The sequence below is a fragment of the Salvelinus alpinus genome, chromosome 26, assembly GCF_045679555.1.
Source record: "Salvelinus alpinus chromosome 26, SLU_Salpinus.1, whole genome shotgun sequence".
Classification (NCBI taxonomy): domain Eukaryota; kingdom Metazoa; phylum Chordata; class Actinopteri; order Salmoniformes; family Salmonidae; genus Salvelinus; species Salvelinus alpinus.
This window is the reverse complement of record NC_092111.1, coordinates 35672078-35687727: the sequence shown is the minus strand read 5'-3', so window position 1 is coordinate 35687727 and position 15650 is coordinate 35672078. Positions and strand designations below refer to the sequence as shown.

Here is a 15650-nt window from a genome sequence, read left to right as displayed (position 1 = left end):
CTTAGAAACCTTAGAAACCAGTCTGTAGAGGACTTAGAAACCTTAGAAACCAGTCGCTAGAGGCCTTAGAAACCAGTCGCTAGAGGCCTTAGAAACCAGTCGCTAGAGGCCTTAGAAACCTTAGAAACCAGTCTCTAGAGGCCTTAGAAACCAGTCGCTAGAGGCCTTAGAAACCAGTCTCTAGGGGCCTTAGAAACCTTAGAAACCAGTCTCTAGAGGACTTAGAAACCTTAGAAACCAATCTCTAGAGGACTTAGAAACCTTAGAAACCACCTCTAGAGGCCTTAGAAACCAGTCGCTAGAGGCCTTAGAAACCAGTCTCTAGAGTCCTTAGAAACCAGTTGCTAGAGGCCTTAGAAACCAGTCTCTAGAGGGCTTAGAAACCAGTCTCTAGAGGCCTTAGAAACCAGTCTCTAGAGGCCTTAGAAACCAGTCTCTAGAGGCCTTAGAAACCAGTCTCTAGAGGCCTTAGAAACCAGTCGCTAGAGGCCTTAGAAACCAGCCGCTAGAGGCCTTAGAAACCAGTCTCTAGAGGCCTTAGAAACCAGTCTCTAGAGGCCTTAGAAACCAGTCTCTAGAGACCTTAGAAACCAGTCTCTAGAGGCCTTAGAAACCTTAGAAACCAGTCTCTAGAGGCCTTAGAAACCAGTCTCTAGAGGCCTTAGAAACCAGTCTCTAGAGGCCTTAGAAACCAGTCTCTAGAGGCCTTAGAAACCAGTCTCTAGAGGCCTTAGAAACCAGTCTCTAGAGGCCTTAGAAACCAGTTTCTAGAGGCCTTAGAAACCAGTCTCTAGAGGCCTTAGAAACCACTCTAGAGGCCTTAGAAACCAATCTCTAGAGGCCTTAGAAACCAGTCTCTAGAGGCCTTAGAAACCACTCTAGAGGCCTTAGAAACCAATCTCTAGAGGCCTTAGAAACAAGTCTCTAGAGGCCTTAGTTTAAGTGTGTTTATGCCTCTTGAACCTTTTGCAGTTTTTTATTACTCAATTTGCACAAGCTACTTGCACAACGGTTTTTGCTTTGTGTGAGTGCATGACACAGATTAGGTCATAGTGTTTTTTAGTGGTCCCCACGCTATACTTCCTGGATTCCTCAACTATGCACCATTCCCTTTCTGTCACAGTCATTTAAAAGATGTCAAATCACATCTAAATTACGTGGTGAAAATAGCTCTGGTTGAGATGTTTCAAAGCTCAGTATTTGAAGCAAAGTGAGCGCTATGCTTGAATGACTGCAAGCAGCAGGAACCAACTACGCAGACTATAAGATTTATGGCGCGGTTTCGCCCACAAGAGGGATTGCATCTTTTGGTGGCAACCAAGACATCATCTGTTTTCATTTACCGAGACACTCAGTAAGACAGATAGGTAGGTGGATATTCATATTTAAAGGTAATGTTTCACATGACAACATGTTTGCAGCAACATTAGAAGAAGCGGGAGATGTATGGTTATGGTCCTGGGTTCCCTCCTTAATGGCACTCTATCCCCTATATTATAGTGCACTACTTTAAACAAGTGCCCATAAGGCTCTGGTCAGACATAGTGCACTATGTAGCGAATAGGGTGTCATTTGGGGCATAAGCTGGAGTGGTGTCCTAATAATAATAATAATAATAATAATAATAATAATAATAATAATAATAATAATTTGATGGGTGCTTATATTTGTCCTATTTCACACATGTATAAATATTTTAAATAATACGCATGTGTGAATTGGAAATGAGTGCTTTTTGCATATCCCAACTCTCCCTGAGATTCCTTCAGAGAGTGAGGTCAAAATTAATGTTTAGTGCGATTGCGTTTGCGTTTGTATTTATTTTGAAGTTGAAGTGAAACTGCCTGGTGAATTTGCAGTGTGTATATTGAGTCTGCAGTCTTAAGGTCTGCTGGTTTTACTGTTGGAGATAAGGATTTATTTTCCTCGAGAGAAAATCACTTTCTAGAGACAATAATACACAGAAAACAAAACAACCACAAGATATCATCAAGCATTTAGGGCAGTGGTTTTGTGTCTTGAGCTCTAATCCAAAGACAAAGAAGACCGTTTTTCAGAAGTAGCAGATTAAAGGTACTGTATTAGAACTGTGTCGGAGGTGAGTAGTACTTCCCAATCAAAACCAACCAAGAAAAGAACATGCACACACACACACAGACGCACACACACAGGCGCACACACACTCATGCACACACACACACACACACATGCACACACACAAACTTTGCAAACTTTTTTGAATATTAAAACAAAAAAATGCAAGGGGGATATTTGCCCTATTTTCCATGTATGTTAAATTCTTTTTTAGATGATAAAGAACAATGGGAATATACAAGTTATAGTCTGTCCATAGACAAAAATAAATCATGGCAGATTCTCACTTGGGGATGTTCTCCTCTGCGGGTGCCTTCAGAACAATTTGTTTAAAATAAAAACGAACTAAAAAGAAAACAAAAGGAGGACAGAAAAACAAGTCATTGAATGCAATTGGAGGTAATAGTTTTCAATCGGGAACTTTTTTTGCTCATTTTATATAATGATGAACCGATGCATAAACATGTTTTTTCATTCAATATTATTTGAAAACATGTTGATGCGTCACAGTGTGGTGTGTCTAATAGAGATGCTTACTTTTCTCACCACGATGTAGCTTCATGAATTGCTTGCTTATGGCCTCTTGATTAAGAATGTGCCTTCTTAATGACCTTTAGGGGTCAATTTACTTGTAATGTACAGTTTGTTCGAGGGCTGTGAGGCCAGTTGTCGCTCTAACGAAATAAATTGGTCTCAAAAACAACAGTTTTGGGCCGTTGGAGAGTCAAAGCAATTTGTTTTGCCTCAATGGAATGGAAGCAAGAGTGTTTTCCCCGCGCATAACAATGTTGAATCAATAGGCGGTTATTAAGGGATGCTTGTTGTCTCATTAGCCCAGACCTTTGCTCTGTTTTGTGATTGTGATGGACCTAGCCTAGCTGTTGACCATAACGAGGGGAAATTGGCAGGTCCAGAGGATTAGGCATTACGAAAAATATTGTGATACAGAACCAGACCCTGGTATCTGTTTTCGCTCGCTCCTCTTCGTTCCACCTGAGAGTCGTCTAAAAAAAATCACTCAGCTCAGGAATTTAATTGAAGTCATCTGTCAATAAACTCACATCACTGAGTTGTACCTCCAGATGCATCTCTGTTTGTTTGCTACTAATGAAAGGAGAGAAAAGCCCAGCTGAATGAGCTGAGACCAGACTCCTGACTCCTCACATCATCTCAGACTGCGGAGGGGGGCTATATTGGGGAAAATCAAGTGATACGACTACGCGTTGCGCTCTAAGGTATTGCTGGTAAAGTGTAAATACGTTTTTAAAAACTTCTGCTTATTCAGTGCGTAATGTTATTTCAGCCACTCTGCAGCCGGTTCTGTCTCTGACAATCTGCCTGAAACAGATAGAGGGGATCTGTGATGTGAACAGTCTGGCTGATCTTCCAGTCTATCTCCCCTCCGGAAACCTTAAGCACTAGTGACAGCCCTACTACTCTCTGTGTCTCTATCCAATGTATTGAGGAGAATGTGAGCATTCATCACAAAATGGTACAGTGAGCAGACCTGCAATGGTAAGTAGTAGCAGCCAGCATGCCACACACTGTTTTACATTGGAGTGTTACTATTCCTCCTCTGTTTGTGTGAGAAAGCTACTTTCATTGAAGGGTTGAGATGAGGGATGGAGGGAGACAATAGGGATCATGAAAATAGACTGGAGTATGGGTCAGTGAGCGAGTGAGTACATTTATGGAATGACCAGATTAAAGGGAGGGGTGCATATGGTGACACAGCATTAGAATTATGAGTGTAATTGTAATGGTGTGTTTTATCGTTTCATGGTCACAGGATCACTTCTCAGCGTGTTCTCAGCACGTTAAAATGTGCTTTTCTTCTTATTAATCTGAATATTCTGAGGCCTACTTTTGGAAACCCCCCTTCTATACAGGTGTTATTATGATGTGTCAGCAAGGTGGCTTTTAAATATGAGAGTGCATCTTGAGCTTATGGGTAAATTGTGTTTAAGGTCTCATGTACCCTGCCAAGGCTCCCTGTCTATCCAACTTGACCCTTTGATAGCTCCACTAGGAAGAGAGCAATATGAGCAGTATGGTTCTGGCTGATGGGCGCTGAAGGTACGGAGGGGAGATGTACTCGTTCTAACTCGCATAGCAGTTAAAAAAGGCATCCACGACCAAGGGGATACGCATGCAAACTCTCAGTGAAGGAAGCTGTGCACGTGTGTGTGCGTGCGTGTGTGTGCGTGTGTGTGTGTGCATGTGTGTGTGTGTGTGCGTGTGTGTGTGTGTGTGCATGTGTGTGTGCGCATGCGTGCGTGCGTGCGTGCGTGCGTGCGTGCGTGTGTGTGTGTGTGTGTGTGTGTGTGTGTGTGTGTGTGTGTGTGCGTGCGTGTGTGTGTGTGCGAGCAGGGCGCCAGAGAGGCATGGTAGAGAAGGAGCTGAATGCATTGTCATGTGTGTCTCCACCCAAGCAGATGTAAACCACAAACCGTCCCTGGATCCCTGCCAACTCAGTGTACCAATAAACATGCATCTGTACTGTATAACCCAGAACAACAGTGATTAGTCCTGTTGAGTGTTCTGCTCTTTTCCACATTATACAGCCAGCTATACAGTGCTAGTTATTGTCCTTTTATGTAATTGTCATAATGGTCATTGATCTGTGTACTGTAAGCCTGGCCAAGGAAATTGAATAGTATTTTGAGTAGGTTACAGGACGTTGTATTTGACTTGATTTGTAATGGCTCTTGAAGGTTGTAAACATCAAAGCCTAGTGAAAGTCTGTGATCCAGGCTGAATACATTTCAGACACATGGCAGGTCCCACATCGCATGGATAGCTGTTTAACATATTGGCTAACAATATCATATGATGTGTGTGTGTGAGTTTTAGCCTGTGCGTGCGTACCTGTGTGTGTGGGTGTGCAAGGGTGCATGTGTGTGCGTGTGTGTGTGTGCACGTATGGATGTGTGCCTGCTTCAAAATCTAATTTTATTTGTCACATACATGTGTTTAGCAGATGTTATTGCGCGTGTAGTGAAATGCGTGTGTTTCTAGCTCTAACAGTGCAGTATTATCTAACAATTTCACAACAATACATACAAATCTAAAGTAAAGGAATGGAATTAAGAATATATAAATATTTGGGCGAGCAATGTCAGAGTGGCATAGACTAAGATACAGTAGAATAGTATAGAATACAGTATATGTGAGATGAGTGATGCAAAATATGTAAACAATTTAAAAGTGACTTGTGTTCCATTATTAAAGTCGCCAGTGATTCCAAGTCTATGTATATACAGTGGTTCCTCCTTCAAAAGCTGCCAGCTTGCACCGTGGGACTTAGAGGTACCCAGGGTCACGGCGTCATTGATCCAGACCACCACAAGGGGGAGGTAGAGCACTCATTATGCACTTAGGTCCCAAGGTTTTAATAGGACACACCTACTCATTCCAGGATTTTTCTTTATTTTTACTAATTTCTACATTGTAGAATAATAGTGAAGACATCACAACTGTGAAATCAGTTGAAATCAAATTCTTATTTACAACGACAGCCTACTCCTCCCTCCCCATCGGGAGATTGAACCCCATTCTCCCATCCGCAAGACACAGGGATTCTTTAGCTAAATAGCCCAGTACTGTACTGCCGACCGTCACGTTGTACAACGCCATATTTTACGTTCCATCCTAACAGAAACCCAGAGGGTTTTTCGTTTTTTATGGAATAGACATACCATAATATTAATCAAATTAATTAAGCAAGTACCAGTCAAAGTTTGGACACACCTACTCATTCCAGGATTTGTCTATATTTTTACTATTTTCTACATTGTAGAATAATAGTAAACACATCACATCTATGAAGTAACACATATGGAATAAGCTAAGAACAAATTCTTATTTACAAGGACAGCCTAATCCTTCCTCCCGGTCATGGAGCGTGCCTGCAATATGGAAGAATATCGAATTTGCGTGCCTGCAATATGGAAGAATATCGAATGCTTCTCAAAGATACCCTCTAGTGGTCAAATTAGCACTAACTCGCATTAACAGAAAAAATGGCTGACAATTAAATGACGTGCCACAGAATGCAGTATGACGCAACTTTTAAAGGAGGAGCCACTGTAGGACAGCAGCCCTAATGTGCTAGTGATAGCTTTTTAGCAGTATTTAACAGTCTGATGGCCTTGAGATAGAAGCTGTTTTTCAGTCTCTCTGTCCCAGCTTTGATGCACCTGTACTGACCTCACCTTCTAGATGATAGCTGGGTGAACAGGCAGTGGCTTGGGTGGTTGTTGTCCTTGATGATCTTTTTGGCCTTCCTGTGACATCGGGTGCTGCAGGTGTCTTGGAGGGCAGGTAGTTTGCCAGGTGGTGATACAGCCCAAAAGGATGCTCTCAATTGTGCAAATGTATAGGTTTGTGAGGGTTTTAGGTGACAAGCCACATTTCTTCAGCCTCCTGAGGTTGAAGAGGACTTAAGTTCCTGTATGTTATCACAATCACACCATGAGTCGTTAATAATGAAACATACAACCCCGCCCTTCTTCTTCCGGAGATATATTTATTCCTGTCTGCGCGATGAACTGAGAACCCAACTGGCTGGACGGGCTCAGACAGTATATCCCTAGAGTGCCCTGTGAAACAGAGTATGTTACAATCCCTGATGTCTCTCTGGAAAGAAATTCTCGCCCTGAGCTCGTCAACTTTATTATCCAGTAACTAAACATTAGCGAGTAATATACTCAGAAGCGGTGGGTGGTGTGCGCGCCTCCTAAATCAGACTAGAAGACCACTCCGAGTACCTCTCCTCTGCCCTCTGGAATCAGTTCAATTGCCCTGGGGGGTACAAACAAAGGATCCGATTCAGAAAAGTCGTATTCCTTATCGTAATGCTGGTAGTGCTGGTGAGTTACTGCCGCTCTGATATTCAATAGTTCTTCCCTGCTTTATGTAATAACACAAAACCATTTCTGGGCTAATAATGTAAGAAATAACACATAAGAAAACAAAATACTGCAAAGTTTCCTGAGAGCTAGAAGCACGGCAGCCCTCTCTGTTGGCGCCATTTTATTTTACTTTGTGCATGCATGTGTGTGTGTGTGTGTGTGTGTGTGTGTGTGTGTGTGTGTGTGTGTGTGTGTGTGTGTGTGTGTGTGTGTGTGTGTGTGTGTGTGTGTGTGTGTGTGTGTGTGTGTGTGTGTGTGTGTGTGTGTGTGAGAGACACAGTGGTGGGAAGCCTCCGAGGGTTAGGAAGCTTGTGTGAGAGCAGCAGAAACCTCATTAAGACAGTAGCTGAGTGAATGTGTACCACCCAGTCTCACAAATCTCTCTCTTTTCCCCTGCTTTACAAAGATAATGACAGAAATTAATCCGTTGTGAGGAATTGTTGTCCCTCAAACGCTTTTTGAAGATATTGCACTTAAAGCAGACATTATCAAGGTGTTGGGTTTTTACTCCACACTCACAACTCACTTGGATTGGTATTTTTGTTCAAATATAGAGGATAATCTGTCACACTTAAGCACAGTATGTTGCTGTCTCTATGCTTGGTAGTCTTATTGAGACTCTACAGTATATTACGGTCTCTATGATTGGTAGTGTTATTGAGATTCTACAGTATGTTACTGTGTCTATGATTGGTAGTGTTATTGAGATTCTACAGTATATTACGGTCTCTATGATTGGTAGTGTTATTGAGATTCTACAGTATGTTACTGTGTCTATGCTTGGTAGTCTTATTGAGATTCTACAGTATGTTACTGTGTCTATGCTTGGTAGTGTTATTGAGATTCTACAGTATGTTACTGTGTCTATGATTGGTAGTGTTATTGAGATTCTACAGTATGTTACTGTGTCTATGATTGGTAGTGTTATTGAGATTCTACAGTATGTTACTGTGTCTATGTTTGGTTGTCTTATTGAGATTCTACAGTATGTTACTGGCTCTATGCTTGGTAGTCTTATTGAGATTATACTGTCAGATATAATAAAAATAAAAGTGAAAAACATATTTGTAATGAACCTGTGGCCATCAAATGATCAAAGAAATTGGCAAATGACACTGTATGTATTGTCACGTCTGCTCCCGCTCTTCCCCCCTCTGGCGCTAGAGGGCGCCAGGCTGCCCTGCATCACTCACCCCTATCATCTGTTGCGCACGCCTGCCTCCCCTCGTCATGCGTTTCAGCGATATTGGACTCACCTGGACTCACTTATCATCTGTTTATTACCTCCCCTATATTTGTCAGTTCCCTTGCTCTGTTCCCCGCTGCTGAATTGATAGTTTTTTGTCTGTATTATTAGTTTGCTGACGCTGTTCCTGTCTCGTTCCATGTCCGTTCTTTATTAAATGTTTTACCTGCTTCGTCTCTCCAGCGTCATTCCATGTGACAGAATGCAGCAGCCACCATACGAAGCATCGGGGAGTACTCCTGGCGTTTCCTGGCGTTCCAGTTGGTATGGTGACATCGGCTCTGGGTCACCGCCGATGGAACCGGGGGTGCCTAGCCAGCTTGTTGGGCTTCCACGCCCTAGCTGACTCGAGAGGTTCCCTTGCCCCGGTTGGCTCAGATGGCGCCCATCCCACATCGGGCCTCAGCCGGATTGTCAGGTCTTGTTCGCCCAGCCGGTCCAGGAGTTTTTTTTTTTGCTTTTTGTTTTGTTTGGTGACGTCGAGGATGATTCCGCCGCCGATGGAACCGGGGGTGCCTAAGCCAGCCCGTTGGGCGTCCACGCCCTGGCTGGCTCGAAAGGTTTTGTTGCCTCGATTGGCTCGGCAGGTTTCCATCCCACGTCACGCTCTGCTGGATAGTCGTGCTCCCTCTCTGCAGCAGGATCGACGGGCGTCTTGCTTCAGCCAGATGTTAGGCTCCAATGCCTCAGCCGGCTCGCCAGGCTCTCACGCTCCTGCTGGTTTGTTGGACTCCCCCCAACCGGCTTGCCCAGCGCCCATGTCTCAGCCGGTTCGCCCAGGTGGGACGCCGGGTGGCGCGTCTAGGCGGGGAGGGTACTGTTACGTCTGCTCCCGCTCTTCCCCCCTCTGGAGCTAGAGGACCCCAGGCTGCCCTGCATCACTCACTCCTATCATCTATTACGCACACCTGCCTTCCCTCGTCACGCGCATCAGCGATATTGGACTCACCTGGACTCACTTATCATCTGTTTATTACCTCTCCTATATTTGTCAGTTCCCTTGCTCTGTTCCCCGCTGCTGAATTGATTGTTTTTTGTCTGTATTATTAGTTTGCTGACGCTGTTCCTGTCTCGTTCCATGTCCGTTCTTTATTAAATGTTTGACTCCCCGTACCTGCTTCGTCTCTCCAGCGTCATTCCATGTGACATGTATGTTAATATGCATTACATTGTAAAATCTGTGGCTAGTTATCCATTTGTGGGCCAATGGTGGGTGGAGAGAAACCTTGAGAGAGAGGGAAATAGGAGGGAGAAAGAGGGAGGGGAGGGGGAGAGGGGGGGAGAGAGCAAGAGAGATAGAAGGGGAGAGAGCGAGAGAGATTAATTGTTTGTTGAAGACAGTATGTGCAGAATAGAAGGTACTTACTCTCTTCTCGCTCAAGTTCTTTGAAGCCGACGACAAGTTGAAAGGTTGATCATATTAAAGGGATACTCTGTGATCTCCTGGGGCGGTTATGCAAAAGCTTTTATAAATATTTCACTCACTCTATTCTAGTTTATTAGCATATCCAATAGGATCTCTGTACGCGTGACGCAATTTGAAGTACACACTCTGTTATTATTCAGTGTTTAATTATTCAGAACTTTTTGATATTGATCTGGTTGTTTCTCCCTACGAGATTAACATGAAGACCAGTTGGCAGTGGGTTTTCACTGCTACTTGCATCGTGCCAGTTCTAGTACCTTATCAAAATGGCTTTTGAACTAAGCACATTTTTTTGTGGCGACACCTACTTTGATACGCCACTTAACAGAGGCTTTTATCCAATGCAGCTTAAGTTACAGTTTTGTGAGTACATACATTTATGCAGTGAGTTTCAACAGTATTGGGACAGTGACACATTGTTTGTTGTTTTGGCTCTGTTCTCCAGCACGTTGGATTTGAAATGGTACAATGACTATGAGGTTAAAGTGCAGACTGACAGCTTTAACTTGAGCTGTAATTTCTAAAACGGTTCACCCGATATGGATGAAAATACCCTCAAATTAAAGCTGACAGTCTGCACTTTAACCTCGTAGTCATTGTACCATTTCAAATCTAACGTGCTGGAGTGTTCCTTTTGGAGTTCACTGTCTGTGTAAGCCAGGGCCATGGGTGCAATTCCTACACGGCTCATACACACATACTAGACTGTGTGTACTCTACATGGCATGGCTAACACCCATCTTTATCAAGCGGAGCCACACGGCACCTTCTAACACATAGTCATGTGGATTTGAATATAGCCTTAAGGAGAAGCAGGAGTCTTTGCATTGCTAATGGTAGCAGTGGGCTTCTGGAGGCCTGCGGGGCAAAAGTCAACCCATATCTGGGTTTGGAGGTTTCTGGTACGTACTGTACATTGTGCCTGACTTTCAATGATCCTGTTGACACGCAATCTCAGAAAGTGCTAAATGTGGACTACTTTTTTCTGGTTCAGTGATTTACCCTCCAATGCAATTTCATGTCTAATGCATATAAAGTGTTGTTTTCACTCTATTGACAGAGCGTATCACCACTAGTCTTTGCTATTGCTCTCAGCTATCTACTTCCTTTGCTGATCTAGAATGTATCATATCTTAGTTTTAACCCATGGTATAGCCTGCATACAGATGTAGGATCGTAATTTGATCACCCTGTTGCAGGAGAACTTTCCCGCAATGTAGGACATTTTAAACTTGTAGTCTATTTGAGCTTGAAAAAGGCTTCTGAAGTTTGTAATTTCCACTTTGAAATTTTAGACTTGATTTTCCCTTACGCAAAATGTATCAACCCCTACAAATATGTTCATACATTTTTTATCCACATAATAATTCTAATTTCCTGTTGCTGCAGGATTATTTTCCTGCTGTAGCAAACTAGCTCAAATGAAGATCCTACATCTGTATGCAGCGGTCTCCACTCTACAGTACATCTGTATGCAGCGGTCTCCACTCTACAGTACATCTGTATGGTCTCTATTGATGTGTATATTTTAGGTGTATATCCACCTCTCTTCACAGTATGGCTTTTTGAAATCACTTTATTGAAACAAACTCCAGCCAACGAAATGTTAATAGCCTACCAAGCAGAGCTAGTGTAGCCCATAAATAAGCCTGAGCTGGTGTACATTTGAAATGTTATAACGATCTTTACTTTGAAATGGGGCCGTAGAATCGATATGTTCTCCCTCCACATGCCGGTGATATATTCACTACTACTCAGCGCTCTACTCCTGGCTCCAGAGATCACACTGTAACTCCACTGTGCTATTTTAGCTAATGACAACATTGGGCTGACTGGTTGGTGAGACTTGCCAGGCTGCTACTGGTTGTCTATGTACATCTTCACATCATTCTGATTGGGGTATGTTATTGGTTCATAGTATCCTATTGGCCGTTCTCACTGGTGTCTGTGTGCTATTTAGTTAATAGTGTCTCCAGATAATTCTGATTGGTGTATTGCATGATGTCTCCTTTTCCTTATAGGTTAACAGGATTCTCAATCCCTCCACCAGTCACGAGCACGGGGTCCGTCTTCTCCCTGCGTCTTACCAGTGACTTTGCTGTGAGCGCTCACGGCTTTAAATTATACTATGAAGGTAAGTCTCTTCTCCTATCCCCTCCCATTGTTTCTGTTGTTGATCTCTTGTATTCCCTCATAAAATGAACATTTACGTCATTTTTGAACAGCAGAGAGACTCCTGTTGGATGGGACGGCTTCTGATCCAGCTGCTGGTTCTGATACTTTGTTCTGATCTGTCGGAGTGTTTTATTATTAGGGTTAAACTGTCTGTGTGAGATCCCACTGTTAGACCAGCTGTTCTATAAGGTCCTCATCAGTCCACATCAAACCAAAAGTTATCAAAACCAGACACTGTAACGGTCCTACTGGACTAGACAGACATACTGTACTAGACAGACAGACTGGACTAGACAGACAGACTGGACTATACAGACATACTGGACTAGACAGACATACTGTACTATACAGACAGACTGGACTAGACAGACATACTGGACTAGACAGACTGTACTAGACAGACATACTGGACTATACAGACATACTGTACTAGACAGACATACTGTACTAGACAGACATACTGGACTATACAGACATACTGTACTAGACAGACATACTGGACTAGACAGACATACTGGACTATACAGACATACTGGACTATACAGACATACTGGACTAGACAGACATACTGGACTAGACAGACATACTGGACTAGACAGACATACTGGACTATATAGACATACTGGACAATACAGACATACTGGACTATACAGACATACTGGACTAGACAGACATACTGGACTAGACAGACATACTGGACTAGACAGACATACTGGACTAGACAGACATACTGGACTAGACAGACAGACTGGACTATACAGACATACTGGACTAGACAGACATACTGGACTAGACAGACATACTGGACTAGACAGACAGACTGGACTATACAGACATACTGGACTATACAGACATACTGGACTAGACAGGCAGACTGGACTATACAGACAGACTGGACTATACAGACATACTGGACTAGACAGACAGACTGGACTACACAGACATACTGGACTAGACAGACATACTGGACTAGACAGACATACTGGACTAGACAGACAGACTGGACTATACAGACATACTGGACTATACAGACATACTGGACTAGACAGGCAGACTGGACTATACAGACAGACTGGACTATACAGACATACTGGACTAGACAGACAGACTGGACTACACAGACATACTGGACTAGACAGACATACTGGACTAGACAGACATACTGGACTAGACAGACATACTGGACTAGACAGACATACTGGACTAGACAGACAGACTGGACTAGACAGACATACTGGACTAGACAGACAGACTGGACTATACAGACATACTGGACTAGACAGACATACTGGACTAGACAGACAGACTGGACTAGACAGACATACTGGACTAGACAGACAGACTGGACTATACAGACATACTGGACTAGACAGACAGACTGGACTAGACAGACATACTGGACTAGACAGACATACTGGACTAGACAGACATACTGGACTAGACATATTGGACTATACAGACAGACTGGACATGCAAGGATCTACAGAAAGACAAAAATGGTTTAGAAACTTTACTCAACCTACCCCCCCTTCCCTTACCACCCTTCTCATCTCTACCACCCTCCTCTCATCTACCACCCTTCTCATCTCTACCACCCTCCTCTCATCTACCACCCCCATCTCTTCTACCACCCTCCTCTCATCTACCACCCTCCTCTCATCAACCACCCTCCTCTCTTCTACCACCCTCCTCACCTCTACTACCCTCATCTACCACCCTCCACCCTACTCACCTCTGCCAGTCTTTCAGATTTTGTTTAGGAACTCAGTCGGGGTCTCAATTGTAGAATAAACCAGGTGCAATTTATACATTTGGTTCTGCATCAGAAGATTTTCTGTGGTTTTGTCAGTCACTGACAGTCCTTCAATTAGCCTGTGTCACTCTCACTCAGATATCATATTAAAAACTGCAAACATTTCTCTCCACCCTATTATGGCAAAATGTGTAGAATTGCAGCAAACTTCCTTTCAAACTGCACTATTTTCTTTATGCCACATAGCAACATTTTCTTTACGCCCCATAGCAACATTTTCTTTACGCCCCATAGCAACATTTTCTTTACGCCACATAGCAACATTTTCTTTACGCCCCATAGCAACATTTTCTTTACGCCCCATAGCAACATTTTCTTTACGCCCCATAGCAACATTTTCTTTACGCCCCATAGCAACATTTTCTTTACGCCCCATAGCAACATTTTCTTTACGCCCCATAGCAACATTTTCTTTACGTCCCATAGCAACATTTTCTTTACGCCCCATAGCAACATTTTCGTTACGCCCCATAGCAACATTTTCTTTACGCCCCATAGCAACATTTTCTTTACGCCACATAGCAACATTTTCTTTACGCCCCATAGCAACATTTTCTTTACGCCACATAGCAACATTTTCTTTACGCCACATAGCAACATTTTCTTTACGCCCCATAGCAACATTTTCTTTACGCCACATAGCAACATTTTCTTTACGCCCCATAGCAACATTTTCTTTACGCCACATAGCAACATTTTCTTTACGCCCCATAGCAACATTTTCTTTACGCCACATAGCAACATTTTCTTTACGCCCCATAGCAACATTTTCTTTACGCCCCATAGCAACATTTTCTTTACGCCCCATAGCAACATTTTCTTTACGCCCCATAGCAACATTTTCTTTACGCCCCATAGCAACATTTTCTTTACGCCACATAGCAACATTTTCTTTACGCCACATAGCAACATTTTCTTTACGCCACATAGCAACATTTTCGTTACGCCCCATAGCAACATTTTCTTTACGCCCCATAGCAACATTTTCTTTACGCCCCATAGCAACATTTTCTTTACGCCCCATAGCAACATTTTCTTTACGCCCCATAGCAACATTTTCTTTACGCCCCATAGCAACATTTTCTTTACGCCCCATAGCAACATTTTCTTTACGCCCCATAGCAACATTTTCTTTACGCCACATAGCAACATTTTCTTTACGCCACATAGCAACATTTTCTTTACGCCCCATAGCAACATTTTCTTTACGCCCCATAGCAACATTTTCTTTACGCCACATAGCAACATTTTCTTTACGCCCCATAGCAACATTTTCTTTACGCCCCATAGCAACATTTTCTTTACGCCACATAGCAACATTTTCTTTACGCCCCATAGCAACATTTTCTTTACGCCCGATAGCAACATTTTCTTTACGCCCCATAGCAACATTTTCTTTACGCCCCATAGCAACATTTTCTTTACGCCCCATAGCAACATTTTCTTTACGCCCCATAGCAACCCCATAGCAACATTTTCTTTACGCCCCATAGCAACATTTTCTTTACGCCCCATAGCAACATTTTCTTTACGCCCCATAGCAACATTTTCTTTACGCCCCATAGCAACATTTTCTTTACGCCCCATAGCAACCCCATAGCAACATTTTCTTTACGCCCCCTAGCAACATTTTCTTTACGCCACATAGCAACATTTTCTTTACGCCCCATAGCAACATTTTCTTTACGCCCCATAGCAACATTTTCTTTACGCCCCATAGCAACATTTTCTTTACGCCCCATAGCAACATTTTCTTTACGCCCCATAGCAACATTTTCTTTACGCCCCATAGCAACATTTTCTTTACGCCCCATAGCAACATTTTCTTTACGCCCCATAGCAACATTTTCTTTACGCCCCATAGCAACATTTTCTTTACGCCCCATAGCAACCCCATAGCAACATTTTCTTTACGCCCCATAGCAACATTTTCTTTACGCCCCATAGCAACATTTTCTTTACGCCCCATAGCAACATTTTCTT

The 15650-nt window shown here is 43.1% G+C and overlaps 1 protein-coding gene across 2 annotated transcripts in view; it reads left to right on the top strand.

Moving 5' to 3' along the window:
- The window catches only part of LOC139555242 (CUB and sushi domain-containing protein 3-like), a 773621-nt gene that overhangs the window by 148104 nt on the left and 609867 nt on the right, over positions 1-15650 (top strand). For both annotated transcript variants that reach the window (XM_071368883.1, XM_071368882.1), the window contains exon 3: positions 11701-11813. In XM_071368883.1, coding sequence (XP_071224984.1) covers positions 11701-11813 — 113 coding nt within the window. The remainder of the gene's footprint in view (positions 1-11700; positions 11814-15650) is intronic.